At 38.5% G+C, this 23,520-nt stretch overlaps 1 protein-coding gene across 4 annotated transcripts in view; it reads right to left on the bottom strand.

The window, feature by feature from the left end:
* The window catches only part of LOC127789885 (uncharacterized), a 72,711-nt gene that overhangs the window by 25,243 nt on the left and 23,948 nt on the right, over positions 1-23,520 (bottom strand). For all 4 annotated transcript variants that reach the window (XM_052318971.1, XM_052318953.1, XM_052318962.1 and 1 more), the window contains 4 exons: positions 15,057-15,183; positions 4,161-4,294; positions 4,016-4,075; positions 3,518-3,753 (listed from right to left, as the gene is read on the bottom strand). In XM_052318971.1, the coding sequence (XP_052174931.1) occupies positions 3,518-3,753; positions 4,016-4,075; positions 4,161-4,294; positions 15,057-15,183 (557 nt within the window). The remainder of the gene's footprint in view (positions 1-3,517; positions 3,754-4,015; positions 4,076-4,160; positions 4,295-15,056; positions 15,184-23,520) is intronic.

Genomic DNA, 23,520 nt, shown 5'->3' with positions numbered 1-23,520 from the left:
TGGTATATTTTGACATTTAAAATGTTAGTATAAGCATAACCTTTTTTTCTATTACTTTAATTAGTTGATAACTACACTTAATTGCATTTGTAAAATCAATATTTATTTTATTTTAATAATATTTTAAACCTTAATATATTGACCCCCCTGGCCTCAAATTCTGGCTCTGCCACTGGTTGGACCCTAGTGGTTTATAGCCTTGTTTAGGGCACCCTCCATCCCAACTCATGTTTGGCTTATGCCAATTGGAGTTCTCCACGTGAGCTCTTACTTTTGAGCCATATCAGCCCCCTAAACCTGACTTGGCTGAGGAAACAATGTAAATTACCCTGCCTTGGCCTGCAACCACCCTAGAATGGAGGAAATATGAAAGGTGAGGGGAGTTGATTGGAAACCCTTTGTTAGAGCCATTTTTGGCTTAGGGCAGGCCATCTCAGATTTCGGCCATGCCATTTGGGTTTTTATAGTTTCTTCTGCCCTTTAAGGTCCATTAGGGTTCCCAAAACCATCGGCAGGGATGAGACTCTAAGCCCCACACTTAGGCCAATTTCAAAACTCTACATGCCATGGAGGAATTCACCTGTACCTTTTCTGATTTAATGTCATATTCAAGTCTTGTTAGAGTAGTTGCTTGACCATGGAGTCCCAGTTGACTCAGCCCCACAGTCATAGGCCAACATTTCTGAAATAAAATATTTAAAGACCAGGCTTCAAACATTTCACAAGTATGGGAAAATTCTAACAGTAAATTGTAACTTCATTCTTCAGAGATAACTGTATTTTTAAGAAGTCGACAAGATAGCAACTTGGGAAAATGCTAAAATAACTACCAAATTCAACCCTCTATGACTCACATATTAAGGCAAAAAAACTGCAAATAATGTATTTTAATGCAAAAATAACTAAGCAAGCAATCTATGGTCAACAAGTCCTAACTTATTCCATATTTCTCCTGAATGCACTATTTATTGAGTTGAAAAGTTGAAACTAAGCTCTTTCTAAAGACACTCCATTTGTGGTGCTTATTGCATAGTGAGTAGACATATTTGAATGCATGCACTATGCAGCTGTATTCAGCCTGGCTGCATCAGGCAAGCCTTAATTAAGGCTTCAACATGGGCCTTCACTTAGGTTGGGCATTTGGGCTCGACAGGATTAGCATCTGTATCACGCACAAAGCATATTCAAGTCGAGGTGAATTGCTGTAGTTTATTTGCTAACGATATCATCTTGATGGATAAGACAAAGGAATGTGTGAATACTAAGCTCAAATTATAGAGAAACACTTTAGAATCCAAAGGCTTCAAGCTGAGGGAGTCAAAACCAAATATATGGAATACAAGTTTACTATAAAATAGAAGTGTGAATGATATCATAGTGAGACTTAAAAGATCAAGTTATTCCTAGAAACATAAGTTTAGATATCTCAATCGTCAGAAGGAAGATAAGATTATTGAGGATGTTTCTCCTAGAATCAAGGGAAGACAGTTAAATGGAGAGCATATAGTATTTTATGAAATTGTAAAATCCCTTTAGTGGTATGGCTTAAAATGTTGGGCATTTAAATACCAATATGTGCACAATATGAGTATAATAGAGATGAAAATAATACAATGCATTCGTGACCGTACAAGAAAAGATAGAACTAGGAAAGAGATTATCTATAATAAGGATGAAATGATATCTATATTAGATGTTTAAGACACCACTAAATAGTTTAGACATGAAAGAAGCAAGGAAACCACTAGTCGTACTTATGAAGTGAGTGAATGGAATGATAAAAAGCAAAAAGGGCAAAGGAAGACCACCCCCCCCCCCCCCCCCCCCAAAAAAAAAAAAAAAACAGATTTGATGAAAAAACCTACATGACATAGAATATAAGGCCTTACAAAAGATATAACCATAAATAAAACTGATTGAGGAGTTAGAGTTCATGTAGGGACGACTCCATCTTATGAGATTAAGGCTTGTGATAATAATGACGATGAAACTGTCAGCTCCGATAGCTGACAAGGGGATTCTTCTGGAAATTGAAGAATTCTGGGGAAGATAGGAAGAATAATTGGGAGAGAGAAAAAGAAGGGGAGAGGGAGAGTAACAGAAGGGAGAGAGAAATCAAATTCTTGTATATTCAATCATGAATCCTCATTCTCAGCTGTAGCCACATATATAGCCACCAGCTGCCATAACTAACCAGGAATGTACACCTGGTACAGCAAGGCTCTAACTAACTAGGTACAACCAGCTTACCACCATGGCTATAATTACTATTCTGCCCTTAGGAATGTGACAGAAACAATATCAACTCAACCTATCAAAGTTCCCACAGTCCTACCAGACAGGACTGGAAGAAATCTCCAACCCTTGGGTTTGTTTGCATCACCTCAAAGTCACAATCTATCTAGAACTGTGAGATGTTTCTCCTGCCAACTCAGAACCAGCGGTGATTCAAGGCAGAACTTCACATTGACTATCCTGCCAACTTAAGCCCTTGGGCAGACAAACTCTGCTTTCAGATGGAAGTAACAACAAGACACCCACCAGCTGCAAAATCCAGATGCTACATGCCTATCTACTCAGAAGAAAGATCTTGTTTTCTTCTCATTAGTAGTTTTTTTATTTTTTCCTTTTACAGGAAAGAAAATACAGTTAGGACATAAGAGCTCAACCCTCCCAACTTGCTTGCAGACATCATTCCTCACATCCAAATCTCAAACTGGCCACAAGATGGTGACCAAGGAATTCCAAACCCAATTAATCTGCGAGCCTATCGAAGAAAAAGACTTACTACAAGCCTATGCAGCAGTCTATGGCTTGACACAAAGTATCTCCCTAGTCAGGGATCATAAAACATTTCCTATCTATCCGCAAAAATTTCCAGCCTCCCTCCCTCCCTCCATAGAGAGATTTTAGAATAAAATAATTATAAGGATAAAAGATCAAAAGTGTTCTCATTAGATCATCTTGAAATAATAAATGTGAGGAGAGTTAGGGGTGTGAATGATGGAAGCAAGGGAATAAGTGGCTTTCTAGTATTTAGCTTTTTAAGAAATTAGAGATTGATTTTGGAGCTATGAGAGTACACCACCTACATTTGCTTGTATGTATAGTCCAGCTATCATTTTCAAGAAAACAGGAAAATGGCTTAAAGAAATAATCAAGTGCAAGTGACAAAAGGGGCAGAATGGAGTCAACCGAAAAGGAACTTTGAAACTTATGGAAGACATCTTACTACACCATACTCTAAAAGGTTTTTCCTCAAAATTCTTTGTAAGACCAAATTTCAGCCAGACAACTTCACTTGATGCCTATACATAACTCTTGGCAGACTTTCCACTCATTCCAGGGTCTTAAGTATTTTAAGATCACGAGTAAGTAAAATCCATGCATTAATATACAATACTTCTAGCATTACCATCCAAGCCAAGATCACCAAACTTTTATGTGATAAAAAATAAAAATAAAAATAAAAGTTGAAACTGCCCAAGGTATATCAAGTACTAACGAGAATATTTACCTGCGAAGTATGCTATACAGCTCAGGTCTTGCATCCATCCATTCAGCAAAACTGCTTTTATTGAGGTGTCCAGGATGGAGTGCTGCTCTCCCCGTATGAAGGTACACAGCGAAACATATAAGGTAGTAATATCTCTCCAAGTAATCCACAAAAGAGCAAAGTGATGCTTCCTTTTTCATCTCATCTGGTTGATGTAAAATACTATTGCGATAAGTTGCAATGGCTTCCCGTAAGTTCTGTAATTGGTCAACTATAAAGCCATCACTAAAAGCAAAATATTAAGATTGGATATGAAAATACAAACTTCCAAACCACAAGTGGGGAAGCTCTTAAGGAGCAATGGCAAGAACCTCAAGAAAGGCAAACAATGGGCAATAAGTAGCCAGTGAATCGAATATCATGACCCAAATTTCTGGGATTTAAGTCAGACAGACTTTTATGAGAAGAACAGGATCCTAGAAGCACCACTGAATGAGAAGGCATAATAGAAAGCTATACCTGCATGGAGGCACATTTATCAATGACTTTATCCACTTGCCTTTTTCCTTCAACACCGCCCTGCAGTCATATTGCTATCAGTTCAAAATTTCTAGCACTGGAAATTGAAAAAAGTGAACTGCCAAAGTGCCTCACTTTTTATTACCTCTAAAACACGAGTCAAGCTTCTAATGACTGAATATTCTCCCCTACGAATTGCCTCCTCTGAATTTGGCAAATTATCAGTGATGCTGGAAATAGAGTTAGATATTCTCCCTATTGAGTTGGTCCTTGGGATACCTAATTTATGCAAACATCATGAGCCAGAAGGAAAAGGAATTAGTGATCTTTGGAAAAAAATAGACAAAATTTAGAAGCATAGTTCATCCTTACTAAATTGGAAATTAATGGAAGTATTCAGGTGATCTATTAACTATGTTGAGGAAATAATCACGGTATGAAGAAGATAAAATCAGAGGAAGAAGATCAAGATAAAGCTTCAGCCGAGCTGTTCCTAAGAAATAGGAGAAGATTAAGCTACAGCTTTTCCTAAGATTTAGGAGAAAACTTAGGAGAAAAATTCTCTCCTTAATCTGTTGTTGTTTTGTATTTTAAATTCCTAGATTTTAGAGATAGATGATAAGAGTTTTTCTGTATTTAAAGGCATCTTGTAACCGAGTTAGTAGTGTGGAATATTTTGTACAATTCGTCTCTATTACTTAGAGTTTATTAATCCAAATTCTCTAAGTGCTTTCATGGTATCAGAGCTACCGATCCAGTAGACTGCATACTGATTTTTTTTTCCACACAAATCCAAGATGGCTGGTTCCTCACCAACTAGTGAAGTCTCAACTACTTGCCCTACAACATCTCGATTTGTGCCTCCAATTGCCGCCCCTATGTCCGTAGATCACCACACCCTTAAAATTACTCAACATAAGCTTAATGGGACCAACTTTCGGGAGTGGTCCCAATCGGTCCTGTTAGTTATGAAGGGCAAAGGGAAGGTGGGATATCTAACCGGGGGAATTCCACAACCTGATCCTGAAGCTGCAACTTATGAAGCGTGGGATGCTGAAAATTCCATAGTAATGGTTTGGCTCATCAACCCCATGGAACCAAAGATAGGGAGGACCTATCTGTTCTACAAGACAGCAAGAGAAGTTTGGGAAGCAGTTCAAAGCCTTTATTCAGACATGGAAATTATTCGGTGCGATCGGCTATAAGAACTTCTCGCCAAGGTAATTATTCGGTAACTGAATGCTATAACATGCTATCGGAGTTATAGCAGGAGATGGATTTGTTTTATGACATTAGTTGAGAGTGTACAAAGGATGGGGTGAAGTATTCTAAAACGGTTGAGAAGGAAAGGGTATTTGACTTCCTACATAGGCTGAATTTTGACTTAGATGAAGTTAGAGGAAGGCTGTTAGGAACAAAACCTTTTCCCTCTATCAAGGAGGCTTTTGCCGAAGTTAGGAGAGAGGAAAGCCGGAAGAAGGTTATGCTTCATGCATTACCTGAGATTAATAACTAAAGTGGTTCAGCTCTTGCTGTTTCTAAGCCAAGAACAACACCAATTCATGGAGAATCACAGAAAGACAAGCAATGGTGTGATCATTGCCACAAGCCATATCATACCCAAGAGACATGCTGGAAAATACATGGTAAACCAGCCAATTGGAAAGGAAAAGGCCAGAAGAAGCAGCCATCAGCTTATGCTGTAGATGCTGAGGAAGGTAAATCTGCAAATCTTACCTTAACTCCAGATCAACTGGAGTTTTTGCAGCAAGTTTTGAACCAAACAAATGTCACAAAACCATCAGATTCTGTGGAAGTCCCTAATCCAACAGTTTCCCTTGCAAAACAAGGTAATTTTCATAAGTGATAACTCTCTAAATTGTTGAATATGAATGACTGGATTATGGATACCGGTGCCTCAGACCATATGACTGGTTCCTTGAAGGAATTGACAGACTACAAACAGTGTGATAAAGTTGTCAAAGTAACTATGGAAGATGGTACACTCTCCTATGCTAAGGGAGAAGGCTCGGTATATTTAGATGATTTGTGGTTAAAATCTGTCTTATATGTGCCTAAATTGAGATGCAATTTGTTTATCTATCAGTAAGCTTACTAAAGACATGAATTGCAAAGTAATTTTCTCTCCAACTCATTGTGTATTCTGGGACCTAATTTCGGGGAAGATGATTGGCAATGTTGAGGAGAAAGCAGGCCTATATTATGTGAAAAGAGTTGTTGGTACCCCTAATTTTTTCAAGTTACATGATTCTTTTTTGTCTTCTGCTGTCTCAGATTATATAATTCAGTTATAGCACAAACAATTAGGCCATCCAAGCTTTAGATACCTAAAGATCTTGTATCCTCATTTGTTTGTCAATAAGATGATTGAGTCTTTCAATTGTGAGCAATGCATTCTAGCCAAACAAACAAAGAATCCCCATCCTATTCATTCTTATCAACCAACAAAACCTTTCTATATAGTACATAGTGATGTATGGGGACCAACAAAAGTTCCAAATCAAACTATCACTTGCTGGTTTGTCACCTTTATAGATGAGGGTGTGTTGGGTATTCTTGCTGAAAGAAAAATCTGAAGTATACAAAGTCTTCAGAAAATTCTATCAAATGGTTCTTAATGTTTTTCAAACCTCAATCCATATCCTTCGATTGGATAATGGAAGAGCGTATTTCTCAACCGAATTTGAAACCTATTTGAATGAAAATAGAATTGCGCATCAGAGTACATGTCCCTATAATCCCCAACAAAATGGAATGGCCGAAAGAAAGAATAGGCACCTACTTGAAACAGCTAGAACCCTAATGTTTACTAGCTTGGTGCCTACTTCCTTTTGGGGAGATGCCATTCTTATGGCTGCCTACCTCATCAATAGACTCCCCACTAGGGTCTTGCAATTCAAAACTCCCCTAAGCACTCTTATTGCCACCTATCCTCTTCTTATCCAAATGCTTAATTCTTTGTCTCCAAAAGTATTTGGCTGCACAGCATTTGTTCACCAATATCACTCTCAATTAAGTCCTAAGTCATTGAAATGTGTCTTTGTTGGTGACTCTCCCACATAACAAGGCTATAAGTGTTATTGTCCTAACACCAAGAAATTTTTTGTCTTGTGATGTCTCTTTTATTGAGAATCACTACTATTACTCTACCATACCTCTGCAGGAGGAGACTCCTAGTGCAGAGCATAGTGGAGATGGTGGGGATGTGGCTGTTTTTGGTGGGGATGCTGCTGTTTTTTCAAAGTTTCCTGAGACAGTTACTTCTACTGCTGCTATTTCTAATTATGTAACGAATCAAGGGGGAGAACAAGAAGAAATTCCAGAAACTTCTAAGGCACAAACACCTCTTCAGGTGTACTCTCTTGAAGGACTCTTAAACCAACACAAAGCCATTCATTAACCCCGGAAGAAGGTCCGGAACGTGAAGAGGAAGAAAGAACTGAAGCTGAAACAGCAGTGCCTCCTGAAAGAAATGCAGAAAATTCAGAGCCTGGATTATATAACTTGGATATTCCAATAGCTTGGAGAAAGGGGGTAAGATCATGCACTAAATATCCTATCACAGTCAAGGTAGACGAAGTAAAAATCCCTAGGAATATCACTGAAGCATTACTACTGCCAAACTGGAAGAAGGCTGTACTGGAGGAATTAGATGCACTAAAAAAGAATGGCACTTGGGAAGTGTTGAATCTGCCTCAAAACAAGAAAGTGGTAGGGAGCAAATGGGTGTTTACAGTAAAACACAAATCTGATGGGAGTATTGAGAGATACAATGTAACGCCCCATTTTGGGTATTTTAATTATGGGACTATTTAGCCTAAATCGCTAAGTTATTTATTGCCAGGGACTGAGAGTATTTGACGGTTCGCCCAGGAACTCGATAAAGAAGTAGTAGAGAGGCCAGGTAAGTGGAATTTCATGTCTTGTTAATTCCAATAATTTATAGGACTTTAATTGACTAATATGGGAAACATTAAATTTTAAGTTAATTAGGTATGCTTGAAAATATAAGTTTATGAGAATTGGGGTCTATGTTGAAAATTCTAAGTCAACGAGGTGAGTGGTGATGTGGTAGTCAAGTGTTCAAAGTGGGCATTGAAAAGTCAAAATGGGAAAGGAGAAATGGGAATGCATTCTCGGATGGCTTAATGAAGCCATTAGGAAGGCCTTCTAGAAACATGAAGTTGGAGAAGGCAAGAGAAAATTTGTGGGCTTGGAGAAGATTTTCTAGAAGCCTTAAGGGTGAAGATTGGGAGTGGGAAAACAGCTGGAAATGGGGTATTTTTAAGGTGTAAAACACTTATAACCTTTGAGTTAAGAGCAAAATTAGTGGTGGAGCAATTAAGTAAAATTTAATGGAAAATATATAAACACAAAATCTGAAATTTTAAGAGAAAAAGGAGGCATTTGGTAAGAGCTCTCGTGGGTCTCTTCCCTTCCAAAATCCAACCTCTCTTCTTCAATTCTCAAGCAAGATTCTTCCTCTCTAAAGGGTCCAAATCCATCAAGTAAGGAAGCAAGAAGTAAATCGGGCAAGTTCCCTTTCTTTTCTCCCATTATGGGCATTTAATTCCCTTTTGGGGGCTTGGTTTGGGAAATATTGGGCTGTTGTTAAATCCTCTAATTTGAGGTTTTGAAGTGAGAAATTGAGGGCTTGTGAGAGTAGTAAACTATGGGATTCTAGTATTGGTGATAGTTTTGGGGAGATAACCAAGTTTTGGGAAAAGAGGGGTTTTGGCTTTATTTTGGTTGATTCTTGAATTTGATGATTTTAAATCCTTGTTGAGTCATGTTGATAGCCAAAGTGGGGCTTGTTTTACCCCATGATTTTTAAAGGAATGGTGGTTATTGAATCAAGGTAAAGCATGGCAAGAATTTAATCTCTTGCATGCTTCATGTTCTATTTTAAACTGAGAAAATGTTCCAAACCAATCCCTAAGCAATCTTATTACATCCTCAAGTTTCCCCAATATCCTTTAGTGTATTAAAAGAGGGGATTGGCCTTGGTGAAAATGTGAAAATATTTATGGCATTAAGGTGATGAATCTTGGCACGAAATGACTTGAAATGGGTGATACGTGCGCATCATGGACATGGCTTTATGCATGTGTGTGAGCTTGCATTTATCACGAATGAACATTGAGCATGCTTTATACTTGTTGAGCATGCTTCATTGTGTGTGAACATTAAGGTGATGCATTGCATGAAAAGTTAACACGCGCTTGGGACATATCCCCCAACAACTAGTAGACTTATGTTATGCCTGATCGGCGTTTTACGCTCCTTCGATGACGACCGGGGGGGGGCATCCATTGGTGACAAACATAGACGAAAGTATATACATATTTATTTGGCTATAGCCAATAGTTAAGATAGGACCATTGGTCCCCAGAGAGATCACTGTTTCTTAGGATGCAAGTTCTCAGCCACGAGCCGATATGTGTTATTATTTTCTATGTGGGGTCACATGGCTGTATACGTGTTTACTGGCTTACGTATGCATGTTGCATGGCATAATTTACATTGGGTGGGTGAGTGGTTGTCCCAATCATATTGCCCCTTTCTGGTTCAAATATCACCCACCATATATCCATTATGCCTTGAATTCAGCTATGTTGTTCTTCTTATATTTCATACTTGCTAAGCCTTGTGGCTCATATTTGTCTTGTCTTCTTCACCATTCCAGGTAAAGGCAAAGAGGTAGCCGATGGGGGTCTGGGTAAGGTGGTTGGGTAGTTATGTGTGCCGAGACACCCTCAGACAAAGATCTTGGGAGTATTTTAAGAGGCTAGTGCAATATGGTTTTTCTTATAAAGCGAATGTAATATGTTTGAGGGATGTATGTTTTGTAAAATGATGAAAGTCTCCATGCATGGTTTAGGTTGTATAACGAATGGATGGCATGTATGGTTTGATATTTATTTTAATGTTCCCTCTTGCGTGCGATAATGTGATTGTTGAGTTTCCTATCTTCCCATTTAACGCTTCCTTTTCGAGGCTCCCTAGGTGTTGTGACTGTCTAGGAGAGGGGGTGTTACATACAAAGCCAGGTTAGTAGCCTAAGGCTTCACCCAAACATAAGGTATAGATTATAAAGAGACTTTTGCACCAATTGCAAAGCTCAATTCTATACAAGGGTTGTTATCTCTTGTAGCTAATTTGGATTGGGAATTACACTAATTAGACATAAAAAATGCATTTCTCAACGGGGATTTAGAAGAGGAGATATATATGAGAATGCCTCCCTGTTTTGAAGAGAAAGAAAAGGCTTGCAGACTGAAGAAGTCTTTGTATGGACTGAAACAATCTCCTTGGGCTTGGTTTAAAAGGTTAAGCACTGCCTTACACTAGCTAGGATATCAACAAGGACAGTTTGATCATACTTTGTTCACTAAACATGCTACTCATGGTCTGAAAACTATCTTAATTGTCTATGTAGATAACATTATTATCACAGGTGACAATCAGCAGGAAATAAGGGCACTAAAAGAATAGTTGCAGTAGGTGTTTGAAGCCAAAGATCTTGGACAACTAAGGTATCTTCTGGGAATGGAAGTAACTAGGAGTATGGAGGGAATCTTTATCTCTCAAAGGAAATATACATTGGATCTACTAAAAGAAACAGGTAAGCTTGGTTGTAAGCTAACCAACACACCCTTGGAACCTAACTGGAAATCTAAGGAAGATGGAATAGAGACAACAATTGATAAAGGGAGATATCAAAGGTTAGTGGGAAGGTTAATTTATTTATCTCTTACGCAACCTGATATTACATATGCAGTGAGTGTAGTGAGTCAATTTATGCATTCACCCACTAGCAAACACCTTGATGCTAATTACCATATCCTAAGATACCTTAAAAGAACTCCTGGAAAGGGTATTTTGTTCAGAAAGAATGAAGACTGAGGAATTCAAGGGTTTGTGGATGTTGATTGGGCAGGCTCCTTAGAAGACAATAAATCCACCTCCAGGTCTTGTACTAAAGTGTGGGGGAACCTTGTGACATAGAGGAACAAGAAGTAAAGTGTGGTAGCTAGAAGCAGTGCTAAGGCAGAATACCGATCTATAGCTCAAGGTATTTGTGAAGTAATATAGCTAGGGAAATTTATGGAGGATATGAAGGTACCAAATTCTAACCCTATTAGGCTATATTGTGACAGTAAATCTACCATAAGTATAGTAAATAATCCGGTCCAACATGACTGGATGAAGCATGATAGAATTGATACACACTTCATTAAACAAGAGATTGAAGATGGTGGTATCGATCTGATATATATTCATACAAGTCTACAAAAAGCTAATATTCTCACCAAGACAATGAACAAACAAGGCTTTAAACTTATTAGAGACAAGTTGGGAATGAAAGATATTTATTCACCAGCTTAAGGGGGAGTGTTGAAGAAATAATCACAGTATGAAGAAGATAAAATCAGAGGAAGAAGATCAAGATAAAGCTTCAGCCAAGCCATTCCTAAGAAATAGGAGAAGATTAAGCTACAGCTTTTCCTAAGATTTAGGAGAAGACTTGGGAGAAAAATTCTCTCATTACTCTATTGTTGTTTTGTATTTTAAATTCCTAGATTTTAGAGATAGATGATAGAGTTTTTCTGTATTTAAAGGCATCTTGTAACCGAGTTAGTAGTGTGGAATATTTTGTACAGTTCGTCTCTATTACTTAGAGTTTATTAATCCAAATTCTCTAAGAACTTTCAAACTATTTAAATGGAATTTAAAAATTCTAGCTTTAAAATTTTATTTTTCACATTTTTCATTAATAGGATCATTAAACTGTGCTCTACAACCAAGTTCATTATCAAATTTCTCAATAACTATAAAGGATAAAATACATCCAGCTGTCATCAATTTCATTGCAATTTAATAAATGGTAATACTTGACCAAAAAATGGCTTATTAGCACAAAAATTCAAACATTTTCGTGTTTTTGCGATTTTATTCAAAAGTTTCAATTTTGGCAATAAGATCCCGATTTGATTAATTGATTGCAATTTTATCCACGACCCGGATCCGATTTATTGGCGTCCAAGACCAACTGGCATGGCATGCCACCTGACATTTTAAAACATTTTTAGTGGGCCCCACATGTACATGTGTAAATTTGGCCTATTAGCATGAAAAATCTAAACATTTTTGCGTTTTTGCGATTTTATCCAAAAATTTCAATTTTGGCAATAAGGTCCCGATTTGATCAATTGATTGTAATTTTATCCATGGTCCGAATCTGATTCGAGAGGCATCTGCAACCCGCTAACATGGCATGCCACCTGACATTTTAAAACATTTTGAATGGGTCCCACATGCACATGTAAAAAAAATGATATTAAATATATATATTTAACATATATATATGTTATATATATATACATACATGCACAAAGAGAAGGAAGCAGGCAGAGGACGGTGATGGTGACGAAGGAGGACGGTGATGGCGACTGCTACGAAGATGAATAGTGACGGCAACAACCAATCTAGAAGCTGGAGGCGGCGATCAATTTGGGCTTGCTCTTGCTCACGGCGACAACGAACGATTTAGAAGCTGAACCGACCACCGATCTAGGCTTCCTCCTCCTCAGGGCCACCTCACATAAAGCAATCGATGGCCCTCAGCTCTTGCCAACTGATGACATCCTTTGCTGGTTGCCTCGCCCTCGTTGTTGGTTGCTTAAGCCGGCCCCATCGACGTCAATGATCGGCCATCAAGCTTCTAAATTCGGCCTTCTTCCAAATCGACCTCCATAATCATCTCCAACTTCTAGATCAGTTGTCGCCTCCAGCCCAACATCGTTACCTGTTGCCATCACTATCCTCCGCCTGGCTTCCTTTGTAAATATATCTATAACACACACACACACACATATATATAACATACATTTAACATTATTTTAGTTTTTTTATTTTTTGACGCATGTGCATGCGGGGTCCACTCAAAATGTTTTAAAATGCCAGTTGGTATGCCACGTCAACGGGTCTTGGATGTCAACGAATTGGATCAAGTCATGGATAAAATTGCAACCAATTGATCAAATCAGAACCTTATTGCCAAAATTGAAACTTTTGGATAAAATCATAAAAACGCGAAAAGGTTTGGATTTTTTGTGCTAATATCCTTTTTTTACACGTGCATGTGGGGCCCACTCAAAATGTTTTAAAATGTCAAGTGACATGCCACATCAACAAGTCTTGGACGCCAACAAATCGGATCCAAGTCATGAATAAAATTGTAACCAATTGATCAAATCGAGACATTATTGCCAAAATTGAAACTTTTGGATAAAATCGCAAAAAATGTGAAAATGTTTGGATTTTTCGTGCTAATAGCCCCCAAAAAATGGATAAAGCTTCTTTGACCATCTCCATCTATTACAACAGTACTCCACCAAAGTTCTTCAAAGTTTGATTCTCTCTCCTTCTAATTGTGAATTTTGGAAACCACAACAAATAGAAGATAATGCGCAGAGAACATGAGTGACAAGAACTCTTTTAATCTTATTAACATTTATTTCTTAAATAGAACCATAGTACATAATTCCTATCCAAAATCAATCTTTAGCATTAGCATTGTGTCTTAGATTGGCTTCAAAATATATGAATTACAAGTAGAATCAAAGAGTCTTTCCATTAGGAATCAATTTACAGCGAATAGAAAGTCTTGCAAGAAAAAAAGTTCATAAAAATTGTTTTACTCCATGTCCAAATCCAAATCAGATGATTATCAGAATGGAAAGTCTTTTCCCCATTTAAAGTTGATTAATACATTTCTATTGCATGCTACATTCTGCTAAGTGCACTATTAAGGAAGTTTGGCTTGTCATACCAAATATGACAATTTGTTAATGAAAAATGAATAGGAGAAATATGAATATTCTTCCTCACTTTCCATTGATCCATAGGGAGAATTATACAAAAATTATCCTAAGAACTCTCCTAAATTACAAGAATAGATTACAACAAATTTAAATGCACTACATTACAAATTTGAATGAATTTGAACTTGGATTCCCTCATCTGTTTTGAAGACTGCTTCATCCTTTCTTTCCTTTATCCTCTTAGTTTGAATTGTTCCGATCTTTTCTCATAACAACCTTTGAATCAATCTTTCTTTTATTCCATCTTCTCCAACAGTTAAAAATCAGTAAACCTTCATGATAAATTTGTTAACTTCAGCCAAAAGGTGTTGCACCTGGTTCACATGCTTTCAGAATTGGTGAACAGATGGTTCAAATTCAATGTAATTTTACCCCTCCCAGTTTTTTAGGATGTTTAGTCAGGTGGACCATGGTTGCAAGAGATTTTCTCCCTCTCATCCAGTTCAAGTACAGAATGGAAATCAAGTTATGACTTCAATTGTAAATGTTGTCTTGAGCATAACTAAAGCAGCCCAAACATTGAAAGAGAGTAGTGTGCTCGAGGCACAATTAATGATAGCTCAAAAAATTTAACCTCTGTAAGCTCAAAACAAATTTCAAGCCTTCTCAACTACAAAATACCACTACTGTACAAGCCACCACTTCACTTGCCTAAGGAAAGTCTTGCAAGAACATCCCCTGCAGTCACCAACTCACTAGGTATAAACATACCAGTCATCTAGAGCCTCTCCCTAATTCTTCATTGCAAACCATTTACCTCCAACACCATAGACTGCCACCCCATCTAAGGCCTGCAATCCTGTCTCACTCTCCCTCTCATGCTCATAACAGACCTATGCAAATATATATAGTTCTTAATAGTCATGTTGAGTCCTGATCTTTTAGATAATTATTCATGGTGTATTCTTATTCAGTATCGATGGTCTTACCTCATAAGTGTAGTTCAGCAGATATTCTAGAAGGATTGCATGTCTGTTCTACAAGAGTTAAGCATATCCAGCCACAACCACCCCCCCCCACCACCCCCCCCACCCCCAAAGGCGAGGTTTTATGCCACTGTACCATGTGGACAACACTAGAGCTAGAAATAAAATAATAAAGCAAGCAAGAGAACATAGAAAGCAAAACATTACCTGATGCCCCAATTCTATTAAGATAAACCAATGTAGCAATCACCATTCCAGTAGTAGTTCTTCCACGGCCCATTTGGCAATTAAAAACTACCTCAGCATTGATGTCAGCTTGAGAAATTTTATTAACCTATAGAGAGATAAAGAAAGAACCAGTGACATGTCTGCAGATCTGTTACAGGAATGTTTATCATTCTGATTATAATGCCACAATTACATTCAACAGATGAAGACTGAAATACAAGCATCCTATATGTGCAGAAAATAGATAAAATAATTAATGATTGAGAGTTCACAACATTCAGATAATACAAGCACCTTAACAGGCATGCAGTGCCAGAATATGTGCTACATAATTTGCATCTCAGATGGATATCCAAGAATTAAACCAAGTGCAAATGGGGTTCCATAACTTGTATAGGATTTCTTTTCTTTTTGTGCTTGAGTAAGGGAGCTATGAGATTAGAAAATGTACCGAGGTGGTGCAATCTAAAAGAAGATAAAATTGAGGCTCTAAGCATGAGTAATCACCATCCTCCAACAGAGGGAAACAAATTACTTTAAAGAACAACAAAACAAACAACATACCAAGCCTTTATCCCACTGAAAATAAATTACTTTAAAACTCAAAAAATAAGAAAATATTGGCAACTCCAAAGGCCATGAGACAAGCAACTAGCAAAATTTCATGAAGTGGGATAAACATTCCTCTCTCTTAAATGATCTTCCACTTGACTCCAACCATAAACTGGATTGATGGCCCAACTATAATACTCTGGGTCCCAGTCTAGGAGAGTGTGTCAGATAGAGAAGTGGGAAAGGATGGTTCAGATCAGCTAAAATAAGGAAAGACCTTGGGAAATGGTAAGAATGGACTTAGGAACAATTGTGAGATAACTTGTGGATAAAATGCAACTTCGGTGTTAACTGGCTGACTAACCACCCAAGTTGAAAATTGGTCTCAAGGGGCGTAGCCTGTTAGAGTGCCAATCATGAGTCTACTTAGTTGTCAGCTATCCACAAGGCTAAGATTTGTTTTTGAGTATGACCTATTATGCTGACAGTAGATCAAGAATCAACTTTAGAGTAAACTGATCTCCCGAGCTAAAATTGCCCCAGGGGTTGGAAACCAGTGACAGTTGAGGTGAGGGGCCGAATCTGAGAGCAGCTTTGGGAGACTACATGAACGAGTTTTTGCCCCAATTTTGGATATGTTGTAGCTTGCTATTAGGAAATTCTAGAATGCCTAATTTGCTAAATTTTGGTTAAGATTTGATCAGGATTTAAATTGGTCAAAAAAGGCTAATCGAAGCTGCAGAAAAGATTATTTAATCATGATAACTTGGCCTAAGCTATTCTAGTTAATTCCGGCAGATCTTTTTGTAAACTGGAAAGAATAGGCATGGAGGAGGAAATCTATCTCATTTTTTTAGAAAAACAATGGTTCCTCTCTTCTTATAGAGGAATGATACAACATATTAGGAAATATTCACAGAATATTCTTACATCTAAAAATAAAAACAAACAATCAAAGAAAGGGATTTGGGGCATCAATCAAGAGATTGGAATTGATTCTTGTTGATCAAGGGAATTGACTACTTTCCATTTCCATACTCCCCCTCAAGCCGGCTTGAAGATATCTTCCATAGCAAACTTGCTCACTAGACTTTCAAACGGTCTCTTGTGTAACCCATTCATGAGAACAATGGCAACTTGATCAATTGTTTGAATGTAGGGCATATAGATTACCCCATTGTCAAATTTCTCCTTAATAAAATGATTATCCACCTCTACAAGCTTTGTTCTATCATGGAGAATTGGATTGTGGGCAATGAAAATTGCAACTTGGTTGTCACAATAGACCTTTGCTAGTAAGACAATGGAAACCTCCAAGTCCTCTAGTAATCTTTTTATCCACATAACCTCACAAATCCCATGGGCTACTGAACGGAATTCAGCTTCAACACCACTTATGACTACCCCGTTCTGGCTACCCACAAAGGTGCAATAACCTGATGTAGATCTTCTATTTGTAACGCCGTCTACTCAGTTTGCATTAGTATAGGCCTCTATGTGAAGATGTCCTCAATTTTTGAAGAGTAAACCTTTTCCAGGTGTTCCCTTTAGATATCTTAGGATTCTATAGGCAAACTCAAAGTGCTTTGAACCTAGTGAATGCATTAATTGACTTACCACACTTACTGCAAAGACTATTTAGGTCAAGTGTGGGATAGATAGATGAGTCTACCCACAAGTCTTTGGTATTTCTCTTTATCTACCACATCCTTGGTTTCAGGAGGTTGAAGCTTCAAGTTGGGTTCTAAGGGAGTCTTGGCTACCTTGCATCCAAGCATTCCTGTTTCACTAAGTAAATCCAGGACATACCTACTATCAAAATCAAATTCTGACAATGGTGAATTCTCCTTGAATTGAGGAGAATTGGGGAAGTGAGAGGGAATAACAGAGAGAAATGAGGGGAAAACGAGAATTAGAGAGAGAGAAAGGCGGGAGAATTTTGTATTGATAATGAACTGAATGGTTTGTGGAGCGGTATCAATGTTCTTATATATTGATCCGGCTCCTAATATTGGGCGCCAAGGCCCACTTGATCATCCTTTATAGAGATAGTTTGAATTTAAAAATTTAGGCCTAATTGCCTAACTACTCTTCCCACCTAAACAATCAACTAGTTACAATTTCACCTAGTTATTGCAATTGTAATCCCATGACAATTCCCCTACCCTTCAACAACTTCTTGTCCTCAAGAAGATCAAAGTAGTCATGCCACCTTAGGAAACTACTTGAGCAAGTTAGGGAGATATTCTCAGGTGTTGTTCTCCAGGTGAAGATTGGACCATCTCACCAGTACCTGTGTCAAAGGGGCTCCTTGTCGATATATAATCCTTTCGTCAAGGATTGCCACAGGTCTAAAGGCCTCATTAGGATCCGAAAGTAGGAGAGCCAGGGTTGTGCTAACTAAGTTGGCTCCAACTGACTTCTTCAACAGTGACACATGAAACACTAGGTGTATCTGAGAGTCTAGCAGTAGCTAGAGCTTGTAAACTACCTTACCTACCCTTGCTACAATAGAATAGGGCCCATAATACTTTGGGTTGAGTTTAGAGTGTTGGCCCGAGGCTAAGGCCTTTAGGTGAGCCTGTTTAAGCTTAAGGTAGACCGCTTCTCCTTCTACGAACTCTCAATCACTCGTTCGGTCTGCAAATTGCTTAGTTCTATTTTGAGCATTGGCCAACTCCTTCAGCAATACCTTAAGTACTTCTTGCCTCTACTGTAAGTATGAATCCATCGTGGACATTGTGGTCTCCCCTGAAATGGTAGGGAGTAGAGGGGGTTTCTGTTCGTACAAAGCCTCGAAAGAGGTCATCTTACTAGAGCTATGGTGGCAACAATTATACCACCACTGAGCCAAGGATAACCACCAATGCCACCCCTTAGGTTATAGGAAACAAAGACATCTCAAATAGGTTTCCAAGCATTGGTTCACCCATTTAGTTTGGCCATTTGACTTAGGGTGATATGTTAAGCGCATATGTAGTTTACCTCCCAGGCTCTTGAACAATTATTTCCAAAAGAGACTAGTGAAAACCTTGTCTCTATCTAATACTATCGATTAGGGGACTCCATGCAGTTGTACCACTCTATTTAGGAATAGGCGGGCTACCTCTTGGGTTGTGAAGGGGTGAGTCAAGCCAATAAAATGAGAGAACTTGGTGAACCTATCTACCACAACTAGGATGCAATTCCCTTCAGACTTTGGCAACCCTTCCACAAAGTTCATGGATATGTTAGACCAAGCTTGAGTAGGGATAGGAAGTGGTTGCAGTAGCTCGGGAGTAGCTATTGTCTCAGACTTACACCTCTTGCAAGGTGTCACATTTCATCACATAATCAACCACCCACTTCTTTAACTTTGGCCAAGTGGTGATCCATGTAGGGTGTCCAAAATTTTCCTCTTTAATACCTCACTATCCCCAATGACCAATCGTCCATGATATCTCAGCACCCCACTCTTCATAGTAAACCCAGGTCGAATGCTTGGGTCTACAATTAGTTGCTCCATAACTTCCTTCGTCCAATCATCCTATTCATAACTGGCAGTGACTTCCTAATACCAATCAAGAACAATCGATGTGATGGATGCTACAGATCCTTCTTTTGTACATTTAGATAAGGCATTTGTTTCCTTATTCTCTCTTCCCTTTCGGTATTGGATGATATAATCCAATTCCATTCGTCTTGCCATCTTTTTCTTTTGGAGGTGTGTGTGAAGCCTCTGTTGCATGAAGAATTTTAAACTCTCATGATCCGTTTTTATGATGAATTGTTCCCCTGCCATTGACCTAGGGTTCATGACAGGTTTAAAAAGTAATTGGAAGGAATTGGGGGAGTTAGATCAGAAGAAATGGGAGGGAATTAGGGAAGAACAAAACAGAGAGGGAGATTAGGGAGAACCGAGAGAAAGAGAAGGAAATTGAGAAAGAGAGAGAGAGAAATCAGATTTCATTCAAAATATTCTTTTATGCCTTGAATGAGATAGGATCAGCCTTATATACTTATTGATCTAGTAGCTATGGTTTGCCGCCAATTGAGTTGCCAAATATTCAAATCAATACAATTGGAGGCATTTGTCCTTTAGGTACAAACCACTACAACTAAAAGGAAATTCATTTATTATCTAATTAGTACTGTGTCCTTGGATCATGACAATTTTCCTCCCTTATAGAGAGTTCTTGTCCCCAAGAACTTGTTGCAATTGGTCATGTTTCTTCACCCAACCTTGACTTGCTCTTCTTCTCCTTCTTTTCCATCCTCCAACCCTTCTATATATAGTAACCGTTCCCGGCAGACCTAAGCTAAACTATTCTCCACGCTGGTAGCACAGCCTTGCCTATCTCCTTTGTTCCATCAGAAGAGACTTAGCTACATTAGGGTTAGTATAAACCCTATGATTTGGACTTCCCTCCAACTGAGAACTGTTTGCGAGATGAATTTCAGTTAGGGGCTGGTGTTTCTTCATAAGGGCTTCCACGATCATTTCCTGTAATCACACACTTTCTGTAGCATGTTTGATTGTCTTAGGCTGGAGTATTTTGATTGTAGAACATAATTCTTCGTTCAAGCCACCAATGAAGCTTGATATGAAGTATCCTTCAGTGAGGGTGGGGTTTGAGATCAACATTAGGGCCTTCAACTCCTCAAACTTCTGATGATAGGCATGTACTGTCCCCTCCTACCTCAATTTGTTAAACTCCTCGACCACATCCAACATTCCTCTTTCCCCAAATCGATCACAAGGATCCTCCAGGAACTCTCCCTGTGAACACTCCTCCTTCACTCCACTCCATCCTTGGTACCACGCATCTCCCACGTCATTTAAGTAGGCAGCTGCTAAGGTCACCTTCTATTGTTCAGCCACATTGTAGAGGCTAAACACCCTTTTACATCGCCTCACACACCACCTTGGGTTATGGCCGTTGAATAAGGGGATCTCTATCTTAGGCATGGAAAACCTGATCCAATTAGATCCAGTTGCATTTCCCTGTCTCCTTCCTTCTTCATTCTCCCCTACCCCCAGTAGTTTTGTCTCTAATTTAGCAGATCCCTTGGATCTAGAATTCACTCCCTAGCCTTGCAAGATTGGCTCGAATCTCTCCCTAGGGGGAAATTCGACAGATATTCTCAATATCATCATGATGAATTGTTGCATCTGGTTTCAGAGAGCCTGACTCTGCTCTAGCATCTTATCTTCTAGCCTGGCATTTTGCACACTGCTCTCTTCACACCACAAATTCTGCAATGCCCCCATTCGGTTTTGCATATTCGTTACTGTCGATGTCACCTTTTGGAGCTACACTTTCATCTGCTTCATCCTAGTTTCATTTGCCATATTCCACTCCATGGTTACTTCCTATCGCCCGAGACTTGCTCTGATCAGATCTCTTAAAAATTCACAATTCAATCTTCTCAACTCACCTGAATCACCTAGATTTGAATTGCCTTTGCAATTCAACCTGCTTTGCTGCACTCTTTTTGACAATACGATAGGTTTCTATTACTGCTATGAATTGATCAGAAATTACCTGGAATACAGGAATTGGATTCGCTGGACCTACTTTTGAAATCGCCTCCTTGGATCGCAAATTGCTCTAAGGTTGCCTTCTTGAATTGCGATTACAGCAGCCAAAGTCCGTTGTTTCTATTGCGGCTAAGGAATTTTGTTGAAAATCAATTGGAACCACCTGGCTTGCTCAACTTCAGTTCCAAACAAAAATTACCACAGTCTTAGCCGAGAGCCAATCCTCCTACTTCTCCTTTAGTTCCAAGCCAACACTCACTGAAAGTCGAAATTGCACAAGTAGAAGGAATCGAAGGTGAAGGATGTTCAACAAGATTCGCCAAAATTGATTTGCCTTGTTGAACGAGACTTACTAATCTCACAGCCGAGCATCGTCTATAGCTCAACTTCCTAAATCAATTCTTGATCGCCTCTGAAACTGATTCTAGGAGTGGCGAATTGTAGGCATTGTTCCGCCCCAAGTCGAACCTACTGCAACAATTTCCTATACTCGTCGAAATCACCGTCGAACTTGCCTGGCCTTCACGTTGCGGATAAGAATTGCTAAGGTCACAACCTATAATTGATTAAAATCACAGTCAAGGATTAACTGCTCTGATACCAATTGTCATGGACCTAGGGTTCATGACAAGTTTAAAAGGTAATTAAAGGGAATTGGGGGAGTTAGATCAGAAAAATGGGAGGGAATTAGGAAAGAACATAATAGAGAGGGAGATTAGGGAGAATTGAGAGAAAGAGAGGGAAATTGAGAGAGAGATAGAAATCAGATTTCATTCAAAATATTCTTTTATGCCTTGAATGAGATTAGATCACCCTTATATATTACTTTGGTAGCTATGGTTTGGCACCAATTGGGCTGCCAAATATTCAAATCAGTTCAATTAGAGGCATTTGTCCTGTAGGTACAAACGACTACAACTACCATACAACTAAAAGGAAACTCCTCAATACAACTAAAAGGAAATTCATTTATTATCTAATTACGACTATGTCTTTGGGTCATGACACCCCCCTCCGGGTAATGTCTCCATTTTTTAACCGCAATCAGGACTGCTAACAATTCCTTATCGTACACACTCAACCCTTGATGCCTTGGGCTTAGGGCCTTGCTAATGAAAGCCAATGGCCTTCCCTCTTGTGACAGCACTGCTCCCACTCCTATGTTACTTGCATCAATCTCTAAGATGAATGGTTTAGAAAAATCAGATAGCCCAAGAGTAGGCACTTCACTCATTGCCTTTTTTGAGTTGTACAAAAGCCTCATCTACCTTCTCATTCCAAAAGAACCCCTCCTTCTTCAGTGGATTAGTTAGGGGCAATGTTATTAAAAGCTCAAGGCTCATTAAAGTGCAAAAGGGTGTTGGAGCTTGAGGCGCAAGGCAAGGCGTGCGCCTGATAGAACTAGGCGCATGCTTACTAAAAAAAAAGGGAAAAATATATATCCGACTTGAAAAATAAGGTATAAAATAAGTCGTAACTCCTAATGACATATTTACAAGTATGTTATCAAGGAAATTAAAAAATTCAACATATACTAATGAAAAGAACAATAAAAAAAAGCCAAAAGATATAATCTAAAAGTCTTTAAATCAACTTAAATTAAATCTTAAAAAAAAATTATAGATCTTAAATCTTAATCAAGATTAATTAATTCTGCATTTTAAATAATCTAAAAATCATCTTCATCATCAAGATCAAACATTTCTAAATTTTCATCATTAGAAGCATCATCTCTAATATCTTTTTCCACATCATCTACTCCTCTTGTTGGATGATTTCTATGGTTTAGAAGTGTGATGATAGTTTCATATATTTTTTTGGTAGGTAATATACTATACTTGAATTTGCATCTTTCTTTGTTTTGGTGACTTAATGTTGCATTTTGTTATTGCATGCCTTGAATTTGTTCAATTCTCCCTATCCATCTTCATCTAATTCAAATTCAATTGGAGCATTTGAAGTAGTAGCCTTTTTACTTATTATCAAATTTGTAGTTGAACCAATAAATTTAAACCCTAAACAGTAAAAAATTAAATAAAGTAACAAACAGTGAAATAAAAACCTTGAAAAACAGATAAAAATCCCAAAGCGCGCACCTTTGCCTAAGGCACCTTGGGTTGAGGTGCGCATCGCCTTTTGGTCTACGCCCGCCTAGAATGCTTTCAGGCACCCAGGGTGCGCCTTGGTGCACCTAGGCGTGCCTTTAATAACACTGGTTGGTTAGGGGCTTGCTAATCACCCCATAGTCCCTCACAAACTGCCTGTAATACCCTATTAAGCCCAAGAATCCCCTCAAGGCTTTCACAGTTGTAGGTCTTGGCCATGCTAGCATAGCAGCCACCTTCTTAGGATCAGTGCTCACTCTTACAC

Source organism: Diospyros lotus, chromosome 1 (genome assembly GCF_014633365.1).
Source record: "Diospyros lotus cultivar Yz01 chromosome 1, ASM1463336v1, whole genome shotgun sequence".
Classification (NCBI taxonomy): domain Eukaryota; kingdom Viridiplantae; phylum Streptophyta; class Magnoliopsida; order Ericales; family Ebenaceae; genus Diospyros; species Diospyros lotus.
Note: the sequence above shows the minus strand (reverse complement) of the source record. Positions and strands in the feature narration are given on the sequence as shown.